Source organism: Solea senegalensis, linkage group LG10, assembly GCF_019176455.1.
Source record: "Solea senegalensis isolate Sse05_10M linkage group LG10, IFAPA_SoseM_1, whole genome shotgun sequence".
In the NCBI taxonomy this organism is placed as follows: Eukaryota; Metazoa; Chordata; class Actinopteri; order Pleuronectiformes; family Soleidae; genus Solea; species Solea senegalensis.
Window position 1 is genome coordinate 14934014 of NC_058030.1, and position 25287 is coordinate 14959300.

The 25287-nt window shown below is 39.8% G+C and overlaps 1 protein-coding gene across 1 annotated transcript; it reads left to right on the forward strand.

Moving 5' to 3' along the window:
* Window positions 1–4965: 4965 nt before the first annotated feature.
* alx4b (ALX homeobox 4b) lies at window positions 4966–24848 on the forward strand. Its single transcript, XM_044035303.1, has 4 exons — window positions 4966–5692; window positions 14205–14518; window positions 20852–20980; window positions 22173–24848. Exons 1-4 carry the CDS (start codon window positions 5347–5349, stop codon window positions 22491–22493), a joined length of 1110 nt encoding a protein of 369 aa, XP_043891238.1. The 5' UTR covers window positions 4966–5346; the 3' UTR covers window positions 22494–24848.
* Window positions 24849–25287: the final 439 nt, after the last annotated feature.

A 25287-nucleotide genomic window follows, 5' to 3' on the forward strand; every position in this document is an offset into this window, starting at 1 on the left:
TACATTATTAGGTCGAGGCACCTCCATGAATATGTTAACACTGTGCAGTAAAAACCTTCATCGTCTGTCGGCAGAACAATCTCTTTGTGAGATTAATGCTTCAGTGAGGTGATATATATATATATATATGTATATATATATATATATATTTATATATATATATATTTATGTATATATATATACACACATATATACATATATACACACATATATACATACGTATGTACAGATCAGTGTTACGAATGAGGAACACAGTAAATTCAGATTATATCTCAAAAAATTATCTCTGCAAGACATCAAGTCTTTTTTGTATGATTTGCCTATCTTTAAAATGAATAATCCAAAAAGTATAGAAGACACTTTAATTTGAATGTGTGACTTTCTGTTAAACTATGTCAGTTAATAGATTAAATGAGTTTTAATGAAAACATTTAACGTAAAGATTACTGTCACAAATGACAAAGAATTGCAGCAAAACCCTGAAGCCTCAATTAATGGACTAATTCTAACTTGAATAAATGAAAATAACCAACTTAAATATAGTGAGAAAGAAATAGTTTGAAAAAGTACAACAACACAAAAGAATAAACTAGCAAAACTGTTCATAAATAAATAAAGAAATTACTAATCTACAAGTTTTAAAAAAATCTTCATAACTATGCTGATTAAGTCTTCATCTTCTTTGTTAGCTGCATTTTTCTTCATGTTGCCTTAAGATACTCGTATCCTCATGTGAAAGCAGGAAACATGGGAAGATAGAAATGCTCTTGAGTGTTTGACATATTTGCTTTAACAATATTCCTTATGTATCTATACTTGTTGCTGATGGAGGTGTATAACTGTGTGTCTCCTATGCATGATCTAACTGCACCAGATATAGAACTGAGAGATGAAGGGAGCACAGCATCCCCTCTCTCTTACCCTGTTTGGTCCTGTTTATTGAATTATACATCAGTACAACCACTGCCTCTTTTTTCTCTGCCCTCATCACTACTTAATTTGATCAGAGAATCTGCTGATGCAGTGTGTGCCTGGTTCATGTGAAACCAATTTAAAGCTACAAATAAAAATCTGGTGTCTCTTCTACTCTCACACACACATACAGAGGGCGTGGTGTGTGTCATTTGTCAGAGATCCCCTTATAGATATAATGTGCCTATATGTATATATGTCTCTCAGCAGGGAACAGCAGCAGAAGACGTGTCTAAAGGTGAGACTTTGGACGCAAAAGCAGTTGATGCACAAAATTCTGTAAGTGATTGTGAGTAGAGCAAAGTTTACAAAATGTCTGTTTTCAAAGAAATGTGTATAATTATACCACATTCAGATAAATATTGTGGCAACGTCACCAAGGCCACAAAACAGGCAATTAACAAGTTATGACCGGAGATGTAACTGTGGTGTAACTTAACCTCATTTAACTAATGTGATAACTTCACTAATATGCCGCTCCTGTTTACCTCTAAATTTACACAACTAGCAAATCACAACAAACAACACATTAAAATAATTTAGTGCTGACAAAAAATGTGCAGTTCCCTTGAACAAATTCTTAAAATCACATTAATGAAATTAAAAAGTAAATCTAGTTTATAATTTTTCCAAGAAATCTCTCTTTTCAAATGCATTCAAGACGTACCCCCTCAACATCACAGTGATGTCCATTCAGTATGTAAAGCTTCCACATGGGCACTAATTATGTTACAAACCAAAAACTGTCTCCACGCACATTTTTAAATCATATTTATCACAGAAAACTCACTCTTTTCAACCAATGAAAGCGGCCTTTCAAGTACTGCGCTGAAGTCCTCTGCAGTTTGAAGTCTGTTATTCTGCAACATGGCAACCACCCTGTGCATACACACAAACAGCGAGAGTTATGTCAAGGACAAGAACAACAAGGGAAACCAAAGTGGACGGTGTGGCCTTCACAGAGGCCAGATCTCAACATCGTGGAGTCGGGATGGAATTACAAGAGGAGACAAAAGACAATGAGACAGTCTGAATACACAGATTAAGTGACTTATGTTGTTTCACTGCAGTGCAGCACAGACACTGCATGTCACGGCTAAAATAGACCATCAGACAAATGTAAATGAGACACTGTGAGATTGGATGCTGCAGGCCCGGCTGTGGAGGCTCTGCTGGATTTCAAATTCCCAACATTCCTCTAATTACTTTAAGTTCCCTTCTATGTGCAAGCAAGGGGATTTGCAGGAGACAGGTTCAAGCCCAACTCCAAGTCTCAAGAGTGTTGCTTTAATGACCCGGGGAGCATCTGTACGACCAGATTAACTTGTGCCCGGATGACGACAGACTCTGATTGTCATCATTCAGTTAAGGTTCCATACATGAAACACTCTGTGAGACACACATGTCATTTCGGTTAAAGCAGAACAACAAAATGAATGTTCCCTTTCCCACAGCTAAACGACTGGCAAAGCTGATACATATACAGTCTGATGTACAGTGAAGCACTTTCTTCAGCCCAGGACGAGCACGGCCACACCTCTCCTACAAGAAACTGATAGCCTGAGGAGTTTTCAGGGTCTCTGCTGCCGATACACACAAGGTCACTGCCAATATAAACCTCCTGAGGCTCTGAGCTGCTGCATCAGAGGAGAGAGCCCCGTCTCCTCAGCATGCAGCCAATACCTGGACCTGGTTCCTGCTGGAAGTGCAACAGACGATTCACTCTTTAGTGGAAACCTTTTAGAGAGAATGCCATGCATGAGTGATGTATATCTGTGACAGCTGAGACTCAAGCCTGTGGCAGTGGAATGGTTTATATTACGGGGAGGGCTGCGTATGCACTCAGAGCGGTTTGCCACTCCTGTTTGTTTAGCTGCTTGACAAATGTGAACGCTGGTGTCTTTACTGTGTGACACTTTTATCTTAAGATGCTGCGTCAGCCACTTTCTTTTCTCCTCCAGAATTGTGAGGTGAATTATGGTATTTTCATGAAATCTTTATTCACATGCCACACATTCGCATGTGCAAACATGGCCATGCATGCATTTCTCATTTAGCTCTCTGTGCATACAAGAAATAAATGAAGTGCAGATGAATCTCTACATGTTTAATACAAAATAATGGAACATTTTCATTCTAAACGTGGACAAAAATGTGACTAAACCTTTAAATAGTTAAAGAGTACTTATAAGTCTGCGGCAGTAGTGGTTTGCTGTTTTATCAAACAACCATAAATGTTAATAAAATCCATTACAAACAGTAAAGAAAATTGTAAATGAAGTAAAGATTGTGGGGGAAATCAGCTGTGACATGTTTCTCTTCATCAGCCACATGCAGTTGATCGAGGTTAATGCTACATGTACGCAGATAAATGCAGTCCAAGTCAAGAAAGCTTTCACGAGCCTGTTGTTGATGATGTTTTATCTGAGACATGAAATAATAAAGTGGGTTGAAATGAACTGCAGCACCAAAAGCCAAAACACCCGCAGTAACCTGAGGATATTTCATTTATCCTCGCATTAAAAGCAGCAACATACAAATGAATCTAATAAAAGTTGGGTTTGATGTTGTGTGCAGCCAAAATTAAACTCATTTATATCAACAAGGGCTCAGAGGACATTTAAAAACAAACCACTGCAGACATTATAGTAAGAAGTCTCGTTAACAAATACCTGTGGTGGTGAAAAAAGAGAGAGACTGGGCTTCAGAAATGGACACAACACTGGGCCTAAACCAGTTTATTTTTATTTTTAACAGGGGCATTTCATTTAACACGTGACCCTGCGTAGAAACTTTTAGCAAGATAAATGTTAAAAGATCATGAACACGATTGTCGCGCTCCTTCGTCAGAGACTAAACCATACCGAGTTTATGCTTGTATTATTGTATAATTGTTGTATAATCAAGGCCTTTGTAAGACATGAGTCTCGACTCATGATGCATTCGTTAATTGTGACGAAAGAAAGAACGAACGAAAGGATGAAAGAAAGAACGAAATAAATAAGTATAAAGACAGAAAGAAACGAAAAGCTGCGTTTCATACGAAACCTATTTAATTTCATACGTTTAAAATAACACGCAGACACAGACATCATAATGATAATAATAATACTAAATTGTCTCAATCGTACAAAGCCTTCCTGTCGAGTCAGATTTAAGTCAGATATTTTTTTCGTTTATTCTAAGGGGAATAAAATCTCATCCACTGTGACAACTATCCAACATAAAAGCCCATCTTGTTTCCCTAAACACACTCTTCCACCGTTTTAATTTGGATTTTAATGACCAAGACAAGGCGTGACGTACGTCGTTTCCCCCCAAATTGCAGAAGCGCACGAGGCCAAATATCGCAATGAGCATCATAGGTTTAACGGCTTATAATTAATGACATGTGAAAACGAAGACGCAGCAGCCGCATTTCACTGCAGTCGTTCAGTAAAGTTCTCTAATTCTCCGTCATTTCGGCGACGTGTCGCCAATAACAGACTTCTCACATCAGGTCCTGGTCAAACGCTTCACGCGCTTTGTTTTACAATAAAACAAACACAGCGAGCTAAATATTTGTGCAATCGTTTTTTTTCTTGTTTTTAAGCGAGAACTTTTAACTTTTTTAACTTTTACGCACTGTTACTGATCTAAAATCCTTCATCTGATCCTATTTACGTTTTTATATATGATCCCATATATAAATATACTAGCTATATATACATACATATATATTTATATATATAGATAGATATATATATATATGAAGGAAATGTGATTTTGCTCAAGGTGAATTAAATAATGCGACATTGAAACGCTTTAAAGTTTGATAAAAAGAAAGAGTGTCTTGTCTCGGGGAGATCTTATTGCATTAATGTCATGTGTTGTTTCGTGTCCCGCGTGTTTACCAAAGAAGTTTTGCCCCCTCTGAGTTTAACCTCCCATTTCTGCTGGCTGCATAATAGCGCGGGCTGCAGCTCGGTGAGGCCCTAAACTTCACGTGTGTGCAGCAGCCTGAAGGTCGGACTGTTAGGAGTGTGTGTGTGTGTTTATGTGTGTGTGTGTGTGTATGTCAGATTGACTGTAGGCTACTGAGGCGGCATCAGTTTGAGCGAGGCACTTCTCTTTACCCCGACAAACCTTCAGGGGGCTTTTAGCATTTGTTCAGTCTGCAGTCTCTGGAAAACATCTGATTCATTTTTTAACCAGTCCCAGATGCTGCAGTGTGAGAGTGTGTGAGTGATTGTGTGTGTGTGTGTGCACGAGCGCGTCACTGTGAGAATATCTGCTGTCTAGTGCGAGAGAGAAGGGGAGGGAAAGAAGAACAGAACCGTGTGGATTTTTCTTTTTCTTTTTTTTTTCCTTTTTTTTAAATATCACTTTTGAAGTATGAACGCAGATACGTGCGTTTCATACTGCGATATGACATCGATGGATTCATATTATAGCACGTCCACTGCGCAAGGTAGGGATCACCAGGCGAACCCGTTCAGGACTTTCCCGACGTCTGAGAACAAATACAGCCCCACGACGTTCATCCCGGGCAAAGGGCAGACTTTCGGAGAGAAGTCCCGCAGTCCTTTCCCGTCGGAGTGCCAGTCGTTGGATGGCGCAGAGGAGAGCACCTTCAGCAAGTACCAGATCTTCATGCAGCGACCGACCTGCAAAACTCCGCCCGAAGGCAGCAAGCTGCACCCGGACAGCGCGCACAACGGCACGCTCATCTCCTGCTATGGTGAGTCCGTGTGTGTGTGTGTGTGTGTGTGCACCAGACACCGTGTTGGAACACAGTTAACACACAAAAAGAGAGAAAAGAGGAGATATATGTGTGTGCAGCTCATGGAGGAACATGTAATGTAATGTTAAAGACGCGCGCGTGTGTGTGTGTGTGAGAGAGATAGTTAATTTAACTGTATTAACTGTGCGGGCTGTTTTCTAACCACCCTGGTTCAGATAACTGTGTGAGAAAGTAGTTAGACTGTGATTGTGTTGACACATAGACCAACAAATAATTGCATGAGACACTGTAGATGCACACACGCCTGTCTTTTGCCACACTATTTCATTTTTAACTGATACAAATTCTAGGCCATTCAAAAATATCTATCAGGTTGACTGTGAGTGAAGAATTAGAAACTAAAATAATGATTTTAAAAGTTTAATGTGCTTATGTCTGGAAATGTGATTCGTACATTTTGGGCTTCTTGTTTTTTTAAATGTATCGCCGAATAAAGTGTTTATTGTCCTATAATGACGTTAATAGACCACAAGCAGCAGCAAGTATTTGACGTCGCACTGTCATTATAATGTCACCCGCCTTTTACTGTGTGTTATTTCCTGCTCATACGATCATCTTCCTCCTAATATAAGTCAGAAATCTGAGATGTATACCTGTATACGACACTTAACACACGTTTCCAACGGAAAAGCCAACTTCTGCCTCGTTAAATTAATTAAATGATTGCATAATAAACTATTTAAGGATAATTCTGACAAGAGGTGCTTTATTTTTGTTTTTCGCATTTGTTTACATGCACGCATGTTTATGCATATACACGTTTGAAAATAATAAAAATGAAGGGAATGACAAACTACTATATATCACACAGCCACTTCATAGAGAAAGCAGGCCACGTCTACGCAGCAGCGCTGCTCAGTTATATAGGCCAACACTATAGTGGATCACAATAAAACAGTCGATTCAATACCGTAATTAAATCTTTAACCTAAACAGTCTGACATAAATTATTTATTTGACAATGACGATTTGCAGCTTCAGCCATTAAGGCCGTTTAAAGAAAACAATCCATTTTACTGTCTCTTTTATGAGACGCAATGTTTCACATAAAGAGAGAAAAAGCTTCTCACTGAGTAAATAACATTATGTGACAACATGACTCAAAAAAAATATTTCTTATTATAATGGACTGTGTATTTTAATAGCATTGTTTAAAGTTATATTAAAATGCATTTTTGTTTATTATCAGCACAGGCCCGTGGTGGTGTAGTCACCATGTTTATTATGATGAGATGGATTTAAACATCTGTTCAATTTATGGCTTAAAATTTGAGTTTATGTAGCAACAAAATTTTATTACAATTTTAGTCTGATTTGAGTTGAGAAACAACAGCAAAAGATTTACGCATACATACACTAAATGCTTAATTCTGTCCAAGAAAACTATAAGCATTATGTGATTTCACTTTTAAATAAAAAAATAAAACCGCCCCAATTCTGCTGAGTGGGATCAGTTACAAGTGGACCTGCAGTTTACGGTATCTAATTTTTTTTTTTGCACAGTTGCCAGAACCGCACTTTGCCAGAACTACATCCACAAAGTGCAAAGTCATGTGTTTTCCTGGTCACTCTTTATTCAGGTTGAGCAGACACATTTTCAGGGGTTTAAGAGCAAGGCCTCCAACAGACCGTGGCACCAACGCATTGAAGTGAACTGATTTGGCAAGTGCATGACAGAACCATTTATATGCCATCATTAAATGCGACATGCCTCCCTTGAGGAAGGCTCTGCAATGTTATTATTGAAAATGTTGCAGCCAGATGAAGGCATCATGGCTCTGGGGAGGATACTTTGGGGTCTTGCCAAAGCCTCAGGCGTCAACAGGCTTGTGCTGTTATGTGTGGTCCTCAGTGGAAGATATATTGCTCAATGCTGATGGTTTATCTCCACAAGGATGACAAAAGTTCCCTCTTATCCATAGGGAGTTTTCGGCGGTAAGTTCAGCTACAAATATGCTACATATTATTTACATGGCAACCAAACATTTTGAATGTGTCATTCGGAGGATGTTATGCCACAAGATCTGACAAAAATGTGACTAAAATGTGTCTCTGGTTCTCATTAGGGCTGAACAATTTGGGGTAAAATACGTAATTGCGATTTTTCTGTCATATATTTCTATTGCGATTCAACTTCAAGCTTCAGTTCAATATTTACACCGTTATACGTTTAAAAGAAGATGGAGCTTTACCACATGAAATACTCTCAAAATAGTTTGCTCTAATGTAACAATGAGCTCTCAAAGATATAAGCACTTATAACATTATGCACTGCATATTTAAAATTTGGCTTAAAACATGAAATAGAAAGACTAAATTGTTTCCCACTGTGATTTGCTATTTGTGATGTTTTAAACTGTGATTTGTAAACAATTAGTTATTCAGCCTTAATGCTCAATAATTATAATAACAAGAATGTTAATATTTAAAATGAATGGGACATGATGATGAGCGGCGTTCATGTTAAGACAAAGGTTCCCTGCAGAATTCTGTTAAAATTAAAATCTAATGAAAATCTAATCTAGTGATTCATTTTCTTGCATATGGTTCAATTTACACTTTCATTTTAAGACAAAATTAAGTCACTATACGCTTGATTAAACTGTAGCAGAATATCACTGTAATTTAAGCTTTAATCCGTTTGACTATTACATAAAATTCATATACTCTTATCAGCTTTTAATCTCCAAACTCTCAGGTAAAACAAAGAGAGTTGAGTAAAAGAAAATCCTAAACACAATCAAGATATTTAAATCACATTAAATACAATATCATATTATTGCTGTAAAATAAATAAATACATATTTATGTACTGTAGAACCTTATGTAGGCTGCATCATTCATTTAAAGGCTCAATGTGTAAGATTTAAGTGAAATTATTGTAGTGCAGCAGGAATTAAAAATGAAATAATCATACTTCCTTTTTATGAGTGTCCAATCACCTGGCTCAATTGTTTTTCATTACCCCAGAATGCATTTTAAAAATTTTTTATTTTGGACCATCATATATATATATATATATATATGTATATATATATATATATATATATATATATATATATATATATATATATATATATATACACACATATATATATATATATGATGTCCATCCTACAATGGACAAACTTAATATCTTTTAAGTTTTGATGCTAAGTTAGTTTTGCCACTTGTAAGTGAAGAGTGAGGTGAGGGATATTCAGCGGCAACACGCAACTTCACCAAAGAAATGCTAAATTTTACACACTGTGCCTTTAAGTACACGCTTGAACAATGAGACTGTCCCACAGTGAAGACAGGGATGGAGCCGTCTACCTGCTCGCACAGCGATGAATGAAATAAAACCCCCTGCAGCTGATGGAGTGCTGAGGAATGCAGGTCAGCGCTGCAGGAGAGGTCTGCATTAATCTAATGCAGATGTGCATCACTGGCTCCTATAGTTATTATGCATACTCCCCAAACATAGAGAGTTTCTGAGATGACAAAGTGGGACTGGTTTACATAACCCTGTCTCAACAATACCTCAAACAAATAAGCAACCAGTCAGAAATGGACACTGAGACTGCGTAATGATTTGAGAGTCTTTGAGTTTCTGGGAACTCACACTTTAGTGAACTCTATACGTTTGAGACGAACTAAACGCGACACACACACACCATTCGCATTAATGTTTGAGTCACTTTCCCAACTCTCACGTTTTCGTTTTTTAAAGAAGTTTAAATCTGAATAAAAATAATGGTGTTTATAGGCTTGTGGTTGGTGTTGAGGTCGAGTTCTGCATTTGCTGACACACACTTAAAGTGTTTGTGGGAAACACTGGCTCTTTTTAAAGGCTGTTTGTTCCTCGTCATCTTTGCTTTTTAACAAAATAAGCGTTTAAAGCAAATTACACATCTATGAAATACAGCTTTGTCAGTGTTAATAGTTTCAAACCGCCCCCTCCTCCCTTCAGCTGGATATCGAAGCATCCTATGATATGTAAAACATTTTTCTCAGCATATGAAAACCAAAACACGACCCCCCAAAAAAAGTCCTGGCACAGTTTTAAAAGCACGCTGTCAAAAGATAGTGCTCTAAGTACATGTTAAAAGACTCGGGGAAGTGATGTCACAGGATATGCATGTGCTGATGGCTAACACATTGGGTTCATGTTAACAATAAGCAAATGCTAGAGTGACACCTGTGATCGTGCCGGCATGCGTCTGTGAACCAGAATAAATTAGAATACGTAAAGGGGGATTGTTCAGTTGTAATGGTTTCTAGAAACCTGCAGCTCAGGAGCAGCAATTTGTCAGAGCTGGAAGTAAAATCTCATTACAGTTCTTAATGATCCTGTTTCACTTTCATTCAGCCTTTACATTCTGTCATCTTACACTCGTGCTGGGGGAAAGTAGATCACCTCAATTAACCGCAGAGCGGCAGGCTGAAGAAATGATTCAGAAACCGAGCAAGCTGCATTCATATTGTTTTCCATTAACTGGAAATAAATCCCACTTTCTTTTTTAAGGTCTTCAATAACACAGACATGACACTTCTGCGTTATTGTCAGGAATGACTAATGCTAATGGAAACTACTGTTCAAGACACAAGGATTATGATCACTTTTAGGTCCACGGTTAACAATGGTTCTTTTACTCTTTCTTAGCATGCAGGAAGACGCAGCTTATTTTGCTTTGATATATTTAAAATAAATAAATAAATGAATAAAACCCAGGAGAGAAAAGTAATCATCACTGAGAATCATCAAGCTGCACCTCACACTTTAATCTTTATGCTGCTCTCTTCTTGACAAAGAAGCTGAACCACCTCATGAAAACATAATGCTTTTTTAATGTGATTGACAGAATAAATGTGATGAATAAAAGCTTACAGACTATTGATGACATCATTAAAAGTCACATTTAATCTTCTTTACTTTCTTCGAAACTTCACTTTTTGATAAATGGCTCTCGTCAAACCATAACTTACGATGCGACACAAAATCACACATGAGCACAAGTGAATAACATAGAGTAACAACTTTCATCTTGACCTTGAGATTAAAAGAATACTTTGATTGACCTTGAGGTTAGAAATTCATCAAGATGTTCTACAAATATTTTTGCCTCTCTTGAGGAGAATACCTCCTCTTACTGTAAACTAAAAATCTTTAACCATTTCTTCGGACTTTGGCATGAGACAGTCACAGCCACCGCCCAAAGTATTATGACAGTAGTGAGGTCACGATTGTGTCAATTTATCAGGAGCTGAGGTTGAACAGAAGGGTTTTTTTTTTGGTTTCCCAGGGAATCTGCATTCCAGCATGAGCTGCTGACATAGATCTCTCCTCAGGAACATCTGGGAGCCTCCCTTCCACTCAAGAAACAACTGTCAATATCATGACTTCAACTGTGCTGCAGGAACAATAATCTAGACTATAACGTGCCTGCAGACACAACAATGAATGCAAAATTAAAAGTCACCTGGTGAGAACCACAGCCAAAGGAATATGTGGCTTATAAAGGTGTGATGATAATTGGGGAGCCATTGCAGCAGAGCACTATCAGTTGTGGCTGTTTTGAGAGAGCACTCTGTTTAAAAGCATTCCCTTCCCTATTTAGTGTTTGGTCATTAACCCTTCCCCAGGTTACTAATTTATTGTGTTTCTTTTATTTGGCTTCACTTGACCCTCTCTGTCCCATTCCATAAAAACGGAGAGGGCGCCCTGTTGCTTTACAACCATTTAAATTACACTTTGATGTTTTCTCTCTGTTTTCTGCAGTGATTAAATTGCTGACCCTAGTAAACGTCTGACCTCAGCTAACTGAAGAGGTCTGCAGCTTGTCACAGAGTTACTCCAGCAAACTGTAGGATCAGCTGGGCGATGCATGGATCGTATGTACACACACACTGATAACGCTGAAATGAGAACAGCGGTCGAAAACACATTTTCTCCGAATGTCAGAAAAAGTGTGATCCTGGCGCCCAAAAGAAAGCGGAGTGTGGTGGCAGTATTCTCCAGAACAGCATGTAGCAGAGACAGCTCAGCACGCGGGAGGGAGCGCTGGAAGATGTTTGTGGCAAAGGATTGCATGGTTAGCGTGACAGAGAAAAGGAAGATGAGCTGGGAATATTAGACAAAAGATACCAATTTAAATAGAAATAATGTTTTAATTCCTCTGCATTCCGATGTGAATTGAGAAAAACTGTTCCCAGTCTGTATGCTGCTCTAGGAGCTTCATATTTATAATGAAGAAGATTCTTCAAACTGAAATAGACAATGTTTTGGCTTAAATCTGTCATCGTGGTATCAAACAACTGTTGCAATTTACAGTACAGAAAAAACGACACCATCCCTATCAGCTTCCTATAAGCTTTACAGTCACTATTCTCCTGGTAACCCGGAATGAATAGATTTACAGCACAATGGAGCTGTGTTATTCCGTATCCATAACAATGACGAGAATATTGTGTTCCGACTACCAACACACAATACAGACTCTGACAAAAGGTATTGTACTTTCCAACTTGTTGCCACTGCAGTGAGTTACAGCAGTGGCCAAACATTAATTCACCTGGAACAGCTAGGACAGAAAGTCTTTTGCCTCTTTAACTCTCTTAAGAAAGTAAATAAGCATGTTTCCCAAACGGTTGGTCTGATGATTCTTGATAGAAAACTCTTCTACTCAGCATCTTTCCATCTCCCTTTCCTGACAGGATGTGTGCCTTGCTCAGGGGCATGGTTTCATTTTCTCTACGGATGCAAATGCCAAACAGAAACCTGGAAGTGACCAGCCTTTGCTTCTTTATGCAGCATCCAAGTCCCTGCCCCAGGCTAGAATGAAAAGTATTGCACAGTGCTTGAGCATATGAGGCCAGCTCAGGGGTTGGTTAGTGATGTCAGAACATCTGCCTTTGTGGTGACTGTAAGAGGGTCTGACAGGTGGGCCACTGCAGTATGAGGTCATGAACTCCAGCAGGGCAAGCTGTGTTGTTCCATTAGCGTCTCAAGGGCAGGTCTGAGCCAGAGATCAGGGGAGGGCTGTTGCAGTTTTAAGGGGATGACTATTGACATCTCATGGTGAGACACTCTAGCCAAAGGCGTAATAATCCATGAAAACAAACATGCATGCTGCAGACAGCCACCGCCTAGCTTCATCACTCTAAAACTATTCAGTCATCTAACTAACCACTAAAACTCTTGGCTCACAGAGTCAGCAGTGCCACAAGGTGTCAACTCTCTTTCACATAGTGCACCGAGTTTCAGAGAGTGACACTCGACCATTTACTGACATCACTTTCGACAAAATGCAAAGTGACAAAGTGAAATGGATGCACATTAGCACACAACTATTAAGTTAACTATCGTAAACATGATCTAGCTCACAGAGAAATATTGCTGCACTATAGTAATGCTCATAAATCTTTTTGTGGAGGAGGCCATCATGTGTTGGTTTGAAACCAACACAGTTAGGACAGGTCGCTCCCCGTGCCCATTGGCAGGAAAGGCAAACACATAGCCTGACAGAGCACACTGTTCTCAGAGCAGCGCAACCAGAGCCCCTCAGCTTATTTATTCACACAGTTGTTTGTTTATTGAAGGAGAAGGGACAGCCTTCTTCATCTCCTTAAAGGAAACAAAAAAGCTGGCAGTCGCTGACAGAAACAGAACTCGGTCTGTCACAAAATGGACGCTCTCGAAATTAAGGGTGACAACAACAATGTTGTTTACATGTGGGGGGCAAAGCTGTGGGATAAGCGCGGTCGCCCCCGCGCGCTCACACACACACACACAAGGCCCACCATACAGGACACCGAGACCATGCAGGTTTTGCGTGGCTCGGATTTCATGTGGCGTGATTGAGAGATGTGAGGCAGAGGCCTGCGATGGTTGTGTCAGGGGTCACGCCAATGTATAGTGACATACCTTTCAAACAGTAAAAGACGTTTCTGCTCTGCACAAGTCTACATTTTTAGACTTGCTGGACGCAGACAAGGCCAGTGAACCTAAAGTAAAACATTACAGAGGTGATGTAAGCCTTAGGTTAATGCCATTTCATGTGGATGATGAACAGACGCGCTCACCGACACTGTGGGTTTTTTTTCAGTCACATTTGAAAGAAAATAGTGTTTTGCTGAATATTCCATTTACCGATTAGTCAGTAAAACTATAGAGCTGCTAATTAAACGTGGCACATTATCTAGAAAATTGGTTAAAACTGCTAATTTGAAAATATTGCATGAACAAGTTACTTTTGATTTTTCTTATTCAAAAAGATTCTAAAGATTCCCATCACACAACTGAAAAAGCTTTAGTTAGACAATTCCTTTTTAAACAAAAAAGACAAGCATAAGCTATGGTATCTATCTACTGATGAGTATAGAACCTTATTTTTAAAAGTGGTTGAAGCTTAAACTTAAAACTTAATCTCCCATATTTTATTGTGGCTACTCTCCTTCACATACACAGGAAAAGACAACAGCAGCCTGACAGAGTCGGAGTTGCCCCCAAGCGTCGACGCTCCTGGGATGGAAGGCAGTTACTTGAACCTCAAGGAGCCTGGTGTGAAGGGACAGAGCGATCGGCCCGGCTCCGATCTTTCCAGCCCTCTGGACAAAAGCGAGGCTGAGAGCAACAAAGGCAAGAAGAGGCGAAATCGCACCACATTCACCAGCTACCAGCTGGAGGAGCTGGAGAAAGTTTTCCAGAAGACACACTACCCAGATGTTTATGCCCGTGAGCAGCTGGCACTGAGGACAGACTTGACGGAGGCTCGTGTACAGGTAAGGACACCAGGTGTAACATCAGGTTAAATGAAACTATGTTGTTTATTTATAAAAAAACAACACAGTGGTGGATCATTCATTTCTACCTTCAAAAACATTTCAAAATCAGTGTTTCAAAAAAAAGAAAAGAAATGTGTGTTCTGTGTGTATAGCTTTGTTAGGTTTAGGCACAAAAACATCTTGCTAAAGTTTAGGAAAAAGTTTGGGCTAAAATAGTTAGGTTTGTTCATGGTAAGGAAACATTGAGGTTTGGGTGTAGATGAGCTGTTGTCATGTGTACAATAATAAATACTTGCTTGAGGTAAAAAAAAAGAAGAAGAAGTTGATTTGCGGTTTGAAACAGGAAACAAACGGCAATCTTCTTGTGTTATACAGTCTGGTGTTTTGTCAACCCGTCCATTCACTCCAAACCTCCTCCTCAAACTACAAACTAAAATGTTCTTTTTCTCCAGGAAAGAAAAATAACTATGGCCACAAGAGGGCTTGAACATAAACGTATGTCATTCTGAGGCACTTGCTGTTTTTACTGATGCTGTCATTCCATCTTAGGATGACAGTATCCAAGAGCCTGAGCTGTGCTGTTTGAGGGCAGTCATCCATGTTTGCATGTTAATAATCACTCGGGGAACTAACAGAAAGCACTGGGAGATTTAAGACTGGCATGTTGACAAAGATTGTTTGGAACAGCAGCATAACCCATTGTTCTCAATCTCTCTTTCTGCCTGCCAGTTTTAGATCAGAGTGGGATGGGTGGGTGGGACTATGGGAATACATACACTCAGCTCATACATGCTGCAGGCTCTGCATAAAAGGTCAGAGGCCAAGGGTTTCTCCCCAACACTACCATGTTCAAACCACTTCACCGTACAACTGTGGAGGCAGACAAGGCAAACTCATGGGAAAAAAGAGAGAAGTCATCAAAGCTATTTGGCAAGGATATAAAAAACACTTTGAGATGCCAGTTTCAATTTCCATACATAGCCCAAGACATAGTCAGGGACAGAGAACCTGGCCTGCTCCCTGTGGTGGTACAGCAAAATAAGTACATTCATGTTGCATTCACACAGACCCATCTATTCCCCAGATGAATATAATTAACTTCCTCATCTGACAGGCACACAACAGACTCTGCTGAGTCTCTGTGAGGTTTGACCCATACTTCTAAACTCATACCCTAAATATGCATGCAATCAAGACTAAACCCCACAATTTCAACTGAAGGTCCATCAAGACAAAGTCCAGGGATAACCAGTTGCTGAATACCAAGGGGCACTTGAAGCTTGGCAAACCATTGGAGAATCCTTTTCATCTCCGTAAGCACAGCCATTGAAATCCAGAGTGCAGATGTTTTCTGCCAGAATGCCAATGTCAAGGTCTTACAGTTTCATCCTCATTTTGTTGATACATGTCTTCATAAACTCCGCCGCAGTTTTCCATCATCAAATCTGTGACTTCTGCTGCCACTAGTTTACTCAGTACAATTAGCTTTAAACCTCAGACTTGAACTTCACCACACTGCATACTTTTTATGGAGGAGGCTGAGTGTGAGTGACTGCTGAGGCAGTCTATCAATTGCCGTGGTCCTGGATGACAGAGATGAGGTGAGACGGCTGGACTTCAAAGCTGCTTTTGGAGCTGTGCACTTTGCCCTCCCTCTCTCCCTCTTCCTCTCCCTCTGCCTGCTGGCTCTGCAGCATAAATAAAGCTCTTTAATGGCTCCGTAAGCTGCCTTTTGCTGTCAATGTCTTTAGCAATTACTGTATCACGGCCAAACACATTGTGCTCCAAGGGCAATGAGCTACCCTCAGTGCAGATGTCTGCTAAATAAAACAAACAAGATTTGTAAGTGTTCACAGTTGGAAAAGGCCAAACCTGTGGGATTCATACAGTATTGGATCATTGTTGTTCATTGTTGAGAAATAACAATACTAATAATCCAGGATCATTTTAATATTGCTTGTGTAAATCCTTCCTTTTCAAACAAATGTAGACATTTTATAAGTTGGGGAATAGGAGACGCAGAGCAGCAAAGGACACATCTGACTTCATAATGTTCCTTGAATGATCTTTCTGCCAAACTATTTGTCTTCCTTCTCCGTTCCTCCTGCTGCTCAAAGGCAAAGCTACGTCGAGCAAACTGTCAGTGAAACATGACACACTCACTAGCAGCAAATATGTGTTTGGATGTTGTTGTTTGCTTGTTTGTCAAAGGTTCCACTCCGAGTGTGAGAGAGTACAAGTTAGGCAGCTTTTGTAAGTGACTGACTTTGAATTACATAGTATGCAAATATGTTTTCTGTGTGCATCCTATGTACATTTGTGTGTGTGTGTGTGTGTGTGTGTGACTGCATTTGTCTGCACGCCTCTCAAAGGTCAGAGGGGTTAGCTGCGGAAAGCCAAGGGCTTAGGCGTCAGGAAATTAAACATGAAATGAAAACAAGCTCCAGTTTGAACATTCTCCCATCTCACTTTCCAATATCCCCACTTCCCCTCGCCGACTTAAAAGGAAGGAGGGAGGAGAGAAGTGGAGAGCAGGGTTCGACAGTGGGGGGTGGGGGTGGGGGTGCAGGAGTGGAAGAGAAGAGGCAGTGAGGGGAGGCAGTACACAAAAAAGAGGTTAAGAAGAGCAGAAGAGTACAGTTATCTTGATCCATCACAATTAAGAAGATGACTTCTTAAGGACACAAAAAGTAACCTTTTTTTGAAAATGTAGAACATCCATTGCTACACTGGGCAAACTTGTGAAAAGGTTCTAAGTTTCCATTGTATTTTAAAATGGATTTCATCCAAATGGTTTCTATTTGTAGAAAAATTAGATGAGGTAAATTCATTTAATAGACATTTGGCAGATACTTTTATCCAAAGCAACACTCAACTGCGGGATGACAGCGAAGCCTCAGTACAGAAGAATCCTAAAGCAAGAACTAGTACCAAGTGCAAGAGATTATTTATATAAAGTGCCCCAAAAGTACAGAGTACGCTCATGTTAGACATGGTAGGGTAATTGGGGCATTAAAGGAGGAGGAGTTTTCCTCAAGCGGTGCAGGAAGACAGACAGGGATAGCATTTAGTAACTTGCTCCAACATTAGGGAAACATAAATGGGACCAATGTGGGCTGTGATGGAGCATTAGTTTGTAAGATTTGGTTAAGTAGACGGTGGATCTAGAGAGAGAAGATTTTCTGTAGCCAAGCATTGGTGAATTGGTTTTGACTTGGATGAACAAGGGCAGCCAGTGGAAGTTGATAATGATGTGGTGGTGATTAAAGCATCTGTATGTTTTACTGTGCTTTGAGTGTGAAAGAGGAGTAAGGCGAGAGACAACCATGGTCCAAAACAAGCTGGGCGGTGTATTAATTGTGGCAAGACCGTTGAGACAAATGCAACATGGTCGGATGCCCAGTTTTCTCTTGAAGGTGGTTGGGTTCAGAGATGAAGAGGTCATTGCGATGTTAAGATATTGTACCTGAAAGACATATTAATCCCTCGCAAGCGAAACTATCATGACTCCCCTGATAATTCCACTGTACAAGCACTTTCCAGCATTTGTGGTGAGGATTATTTTTCTGGAAACAGTTGATGTTATGAGCTAAAAAAAAATGAATTACCAAAGACGTGACTAACCTTAAAAAAAAATAATAAACCCCAAATCCCTGGGGGAATATAAAAGAGAATCCATCTCCTTCTAAACATATGATATAACTCAAAGGGCAACAACCCTCACCTTGACACTGGCGTTTGGTCACAACCTATGATATCAGTTTACTTGGTCGCAAGGATGATCTGTCGTCTAATCTCGCCAGCTGACCTGAGGAATGTTGGAGTCAGATGACATTTCTTTACGTCAGTTTCCTTCTCAAAACACGGGCAAAAGCCATATGGAGGCTACAGGACGTCATACGTGGTCTTCTTTATTTTAATGAAGTAAATGGTAGTTTTGTTCAGTCTAAAATATGACACACCAATTTGTCACATTTATTAATTTGACAGACAGCTCATGTTTATCGTTAAGCTCTTGTGTTTACTTCTGTGTTGGCAGATAGAAATGGACAGAGAGAAATGCGAGGGAGTATTTGAAAAGGATGACTGCAGCAAAATTGCATATCAGGCAATGTGAAAACCACAAGCTGATTGGGCTGGGAAGCAACCCACAATCCAAGTTCAAACCCCAGTGTCGGGGCGGGACCGCTCTCTCTTCTCGCTTTGAAGAAGTTTCCCCTTCCCCCTTGGGAGGACAAGATTCAGACAACTAACAAATAGATACAGATAAACATGATGAGGCTCCCACTCTAACGGTCTATTCTCTTAGTGAGACATGTGAGAAAATTCTCTTAAAATCCAAAAAAGACAGCAAAACACAAGGTACAGCTGCTTATATAAGGAAAAACATAGATTTGTGGTTGGAAAAGGAGTAAAGAACATGGGGGGAATGAAGGGGAGTAAATGAAGAGACTATAGTGGATTTAACATTGAATAGCCTTGATTTCAGGTTCAACCCTCCTTTGATCTTCAAATTTACTAATTCATAAACATGACGTGACCTTGCAGTCGATTTGAGCCTCATATCCCTTGAAGTAAAACAAATACACCCTCCGAAGGACCAATAATGTAAAATAAGCAATTTACCATAAAATTTGATTCATGGAAAGAAAGACCTTTTTTAATTGGTTGGAATTATTTCCAAGTATAGATTTTTTTTTGTCATAAACCAAAAAAGTTAGATACCAGAAAGCGTTTGGCAGAGTACTAACATCTCTGACAGTATATGGTACGGTCCAGCTCTTTGTTTGGAATACTGTGCCTATAATGACAAAAGCTTTGCTCAGACTGCCAACACAAATCTGTTTTGTGGCCTTTTGACATCGGTCGATTTTCGACAGCAAACATAATAAAGGGAAGAAAACAAACATGAGCTGTAAGTTTTTCAAACCAGATTCAAATCAAATATGGAGATGGTTTAAAATGCAAATATGATCGGATCGACAAGCACGTCTTAGTCCAGAAGCTCCAATCTGATATGATGGTGTCATTTCAGCTGCTTGGTAAACAGTTCAATGAGAATGGTAAATCCAGAGTTGGATCCTCCAGAGATGACGTTGTTACTGACGCACAAATCCAAACTTAGCACTTGAAATAATACTTTTGCCTGCAGTTGGAAACAAAACCATAGTTCACATGGGAATGAAGTTTTCCACTCCTGCAGGTAGGACTGTACGTTTGCATTTTGAGACATTAGACAGAGTTTTGAGTCGCAGTGATCCCAAATACAGAAGTTTATAGAAGGTTAAACTGTACTGGCATGTTTGCAAATCATTTTCCTAACAGGCCACATGTCGTCTCAACATAGCTATATAACACTGATTTTAATTATTAATTATTCTGGAAAATATTCTCTAATATAAATGATAAGAATGGAGACAACATCCATTACAGTGCCACAAGTTGAAAAGTTAAATACAGGAGCTTGGATCTCATGTGTGTGCACAACAGACATAAATTACAAGGTGCCGCATGCAATTAATATTAAAAAATATTTCCATGGATTCTGATCATGTTTTAGAACTGAAACTTCTTTGCTTTCTTTCATAAACCTCATAACCAACCCCCACCCCTCCCCCACAGCTTTTCTCCACAGTTGTCTATGTGCTGCACTTTGTCTGTCAGCAAGTTCCGAAAAATGAACCTTTTCAGCAAAATGGCAGTCTCTGCATACAAAAAAAAAAGAAGGAAAAACCTTCTTTATATGCTAAACACAAAACTTAATAAACCCCAAAAACTGAAACCAAAAACGCATATACTTGGTCAAAAGTTGAACTTTTGTTTTGTGGATCGTACAGAGGGATTCCCCACTGTATCCCACTGTGCTGACATGTGGGGGAGAGCACACCTTGCTCAGAGTGATTTATGAATGGCTACAGGCCCAGATGTGGATCTGTCGACGCTGGCAGTCTGAAGGGAGGCAGACGCCCGTGTATCAAAGGGAGGAGCTGAAAAACACAGCACCAGGGGAGACCCACTACTTTCACATCAATGGCTCCGTGTGGACGGCACATTAAAGACACGTCAAGTCTGAAAACCTGGGCCTGGACTTTCATGTGCAGCAGAATTTATTTGCTTCACTGTCTTGGCTTTATGTGGTTCAGTTTCTGACTTTGTCTATAGCTGAACCTGGGTAGTGGCTCTGCTTTGCGGAATAAACTCACTGGATGTGAAAAGGGATTTGAAAACTTAGAGAGATATTAATTTATGTCAACATAACATTAAGGTTTTGATTTGTAGTGTCTGCTCTATATTTTGAAGCATTTACCTGATGGATTATTTTCTTTGCAGGTGTGGTTTCAGAACCGCAGAGCCAAGTGGAGGAAGAGGGAGCGTTTTGGCCAGATGCAACAGGTCCGCACACATTTCTCTACTGCTTATGAGCTGCCTCTGCTGACTCGGCCCGAGAACTACGCACAGGTAAAATAAATCAACAAATAACCCGAAACCAAAGCCACGCTACATAATGACTATGCAGTGTGTTCACACTGGACACGAGACAAACAAAGCACAGACAGACTGCAGAATAAATGCAGTTAATTTTTGAGTTAGCTGCATGGACACAATTATCCTCAATGCAATGCACAAGGCAATCGGTAGGCAGCACACAGATGGAAAAAATTTAAACAAACTGTGAATGGTGGGGAAAATACTCAGAGGAATCTTGGAAAACTAACAAAAAAAGAATAATCTCTTAGAAAAAACAGTTTAATGTGTTTTTGTCAAATTTAATTGGCAGTAGTTTTCCAAGGTCAGTTTGATTCACATCCAACATCACACTAACTGTATCCTGTTACTATCCTGTGACTGTTGAAAGACTATAACTATGACCAGGGAAGTTTCGGGAGACTTTGGGAGCCCCAGGCAAAAAGGACCTGAGGATCTATGACTATGACAGTTATACCTCTTTCAACCTGGGTTTAAACAGGGTTTTGACCAGAGGGAAAGTATTTTTATCAACATTAATTTGTGGGCCAAAAATTACTCTGCAATGCATGTGAGTTTTTATTAGCTTTAGCTTCAATCTGCATTAGTTGGAAAACATGTCCCAGGCGAACATGCTCATTTCATTCAGTCATGTGCTTGACTGTTGACAATTCATCAGTTATTTGCAGCAGAATGCACAAAAACCAATAGTCCAGCAGTTAATACAACATTACTGTTTAGGGACAGTGTTCAATATGTTTTACTTCAACAGTCAGATCAATTGAAAGAGTGATTGAGAGAGGGGTAAAAGTAAAGATGCAAAATACTAACCACCGTAACATTGTAACACTGAGCTCCATGGTAGTGTTTTCATTTTTTTTCCCTTCTCCTCCTCCTGTTTTGGTGCTTTTGTGACATCACAATTCCAACACGGGTGACGCAGAGGTGGGAAAAGTTGGGATTGTTTTGTCTGATTCTTCCAGGTTCAAAAATCCCAGATGAACCTGCTAATTTAAGTGTGAAAGAATGTTTAGTTTACTATATAGAATTTGCACATAGAACAGATTTGAGACTATATTCATTATATAACACTAAGTATCATGATCATAATGGTTGTAAAGAATGGTTTGCTTCATGAGTTCAGTTGGTTATTCTCACACTGACAATGACAACGACTCATCCTCAGATCCAGAACCCTTCATGGATTGGGAGCAGCAGTGGAGCATCTCCAGTGCCCGGCTGCGTTGTGCCTTGTGACTCCGTCTCCTCCTGCATGCCACCTCACCCTCATGGTCCTGGAGGAGTCTCTGATTTCCTGGGTGTGTCCAGTCCAGGAAGCAGCCACATGGGACAGACACACATGAGCAGCCTGTTTGGGGGTCCTGGGATGGGCGGCGGAATCAATGGCTATGACCTCAATGTTGATCCAGATCGCAAGTCCTCAAGCATAGCTGCGCTGCGTATGAAGGCCAAGGAACACAGTGCAGCCATCTCTTGGGCTACATGATGTCCCAGCCTAGTTCCACCCAGCCCCCACAGGGCCCCCTTTCTCCAGAGCAGCCGTCAGCAAGTGCTGTGAGGAAGGAGGGACTTTTCCTGAGAGCACTAATGATAACACAGGTCAAATGAACAGGGAGAGACTGTGGAGATAACAGAGGCCATTACAGCGGCCAAAGCAACCAAGATAACAACTGTGACAATCAGCAGATGCTGAAAGTGAGAGAAATACAGAGGTGTGACTTAGAAGATGTTGTGTTCATTCTTGATTCCTTGATCTCTCAGGTCTCATTGATAAACTGGGTATCGTTCAAATTAGTGATAGATGATTTCAGTATTACAAGTAATATAATATATATGGTTTACAAAAAAATGTATAGGATGCAGGAATTCAGTGCCAAATCCAGCCATACCATGCAGTACTTTCATTAACAGAGTTGAGCTTGATTCATATTATTTACCTCCTTTTGCATATTTTTATACCACCCATCCAACCCCACACATTATTTGTGCAACTGCCAGTTGAAGCGTGTCTCTCATTTTGTATAAATGATATTCAAATATTTTCCTGTCTCGTTCGAGCGCAAACTGTCCATTAAAGGAAAAACCTTTGCCTGCAGTGTGCAGTTAATGCTCCTGCAATGAAAGGCAGAGGTGCAATGCAAAAAAAAAGCAAACAGAACCTAATTGAGCAAGAGCAGACACGGCCTGTGCCAGTTTATTCTGGGAGGAGGGCAGGCATTGGATTGGCAGTAATTTCCAAACCAACGTGTCATTTCCTCCCTCAGGGCCGCCTGCACAGGTTCCCCTGCTCGGCTCAGGCCTCAGGTTACAGGAAACAGTGTGTCCACTGGCAGACGAGGTACAGCAACACACAGCAGCAGCCATCAACACCAACTAACCACGTCAACTTCAATCAGCAACCAACAGGAATAGATGCACTTGATTAGCATCAAAGTGAGCAGTCTGGCCCTGTGAAAACCACATCACATCACAGAGTACATGGCGAAGACAAACTGCACAGAAGCTGCAATAATCAATTCATTGTTTAAGTTGGGCTTAGCAGAGATGACACTTGGATTCGTGTTTTGCTAAGAGAACCCGTCACATGCCAGAGACTGCAGGCCAAATCAGTGGCCCTAATCATCCTGCGGAGCATTCTGTAGAGTTTAGGTAATGTGATGACATTAGAGCTGGACTGCAAGAATGTGGTGAGTATGTGCAGTGATTGCAGGGGTGTCTCTGTGTATTACCCCACTGGAATATGCCTGTCACCAGAGCTGGACTGCAGGATGAGGCCTGAGACAGGCTTCATTAGTTTTTTGGCTGATCCCTCTATGACGCCTGCTGGGCTACATATCTATTTTCTTTCCCCTGATGGCAAGACAGTCTGGTTCTGCTCCTCATAGCTGGATGATTACTTAAACACGAGTGCCCATTACAACAATACTATACGAGTGCAAAACTGCAGCTATTAAGTTTCAATTAATTAAGTATCAATTAATTTATGATGGTTTTTGTTTTGACCTATAAAACGGCAGGAAAAACAATGAGCCAGGGCTCCATTCAGTGAAGGAGAAATTTAATTTTAAAATGATATAGATTGTGTTGATTGTGAGGGCTGTGGTCAAACCATTATTGTCAAAATTTCAAAAGTAAACAGAATCAATTTAAAATAAATAGTTTGCATGACAACCTATGTAATTGAATTCCTACTTTGTCTTCTTGCTGGTCCTCCCTCAGAGCACCACTCCTCTGCAGCTCCATCCATGTTGATACTACTGAAATAAAGCAATTGAAATCCATGGTTATAATGTTGTATCGTGTGAATGTGAACAATATTAAAGATATTGTTCTTCTGCTTGTACATTTGTTTTGCTAATTTGTCAAATAAAAAAAATTCCAGAGATAAGCCAAAGAAGTATTACAGTAATATTGCCAGGAAGTGTAAAATTATGTTCTCTTGTTATTCTGATGAGTTGCTCTGGACTTTTACCAAGGTTGAAATTGCTTTCTAATGTTCTTATTGCTTTAAACTGCTTTTTGTATATTAATCAAGTATTTCTACTTCTGATTGTAACTTTATGTAATATGCTGTTGCAATAAGTTATTGCACTTACAGTTGAAGGTTTTTTGTTGTTTTTTTTTGTCTTTTTTTTTTACATTTAATGGGACAGTGTTGTCTTTCACAGAGTCATTTGGCTTTGGCAGTCAACAACTGTCTCCTATGCCCATCTACATTTAGCACCATGAGCAGCATCACTGGGATCTGTCTAAGGTGTCGGCCATTTATTGTACAGAAGTAACTTGCTGTTTCTGTTGATGATAGTTTTGAAGTGATTTTGAAATAAATGAATCTCCAATGGTTGAAATGGGTCCAGGCAATTTTCTTTAAAGGCCCTCAAAGTCTCTTACTGATAACATCCATCCACAGTTTTTGTATTCAATTCATCTTTTGGGATAAATAGGAATAGTACTTTTATGCATTGTAATACATATGAAACATTCATTTGACTCATCATGTGCAGTGTCACAAAAAGCAATTTAAAGATACAAAAAAAAAGATAGTGAATACACACTCACCACTACTATATTAGGTACACCTATTCAAGTACTCATTAATACAGATCTCTAACCCGAGGTGTCAAACATATGGCATGTGGCCCACCAGAGGGTCCAAATCTGGCGCGCAGGATGAATTTGTGACAATTTTGCAGTATGATTAGAACCTAATCATAATGTTACATACAGATATTCTTCAGTTCCAGATATCTGTGACTAAATGTTTTGTGCCTTCGTAGATC

Excerpts from the sequence above, each read along its gene's own strand:
- alx4b (XM_044035303.1), top strand. The coding sequence starts at position 5,347 with ATGAACGCAGATACGTGCGTTTCATACTGCGATATGACATCGATGGAT. Across the intron at positions 5,693-14,204 it reads CACGCTCATCTCCTGCTATG|GAAAAGACAACAGCAGCCTG; the intron begins GTGAGTCCGTGT and ends TCACATACACAG. Across the intron at positions 20,981-22,172 it reads GGCCCGAGAACTACGCACAG|ATCCAGAACCCTTCATGGAT; the intron begins GTAAAATAAATC and ends ACTCATCCTCAG.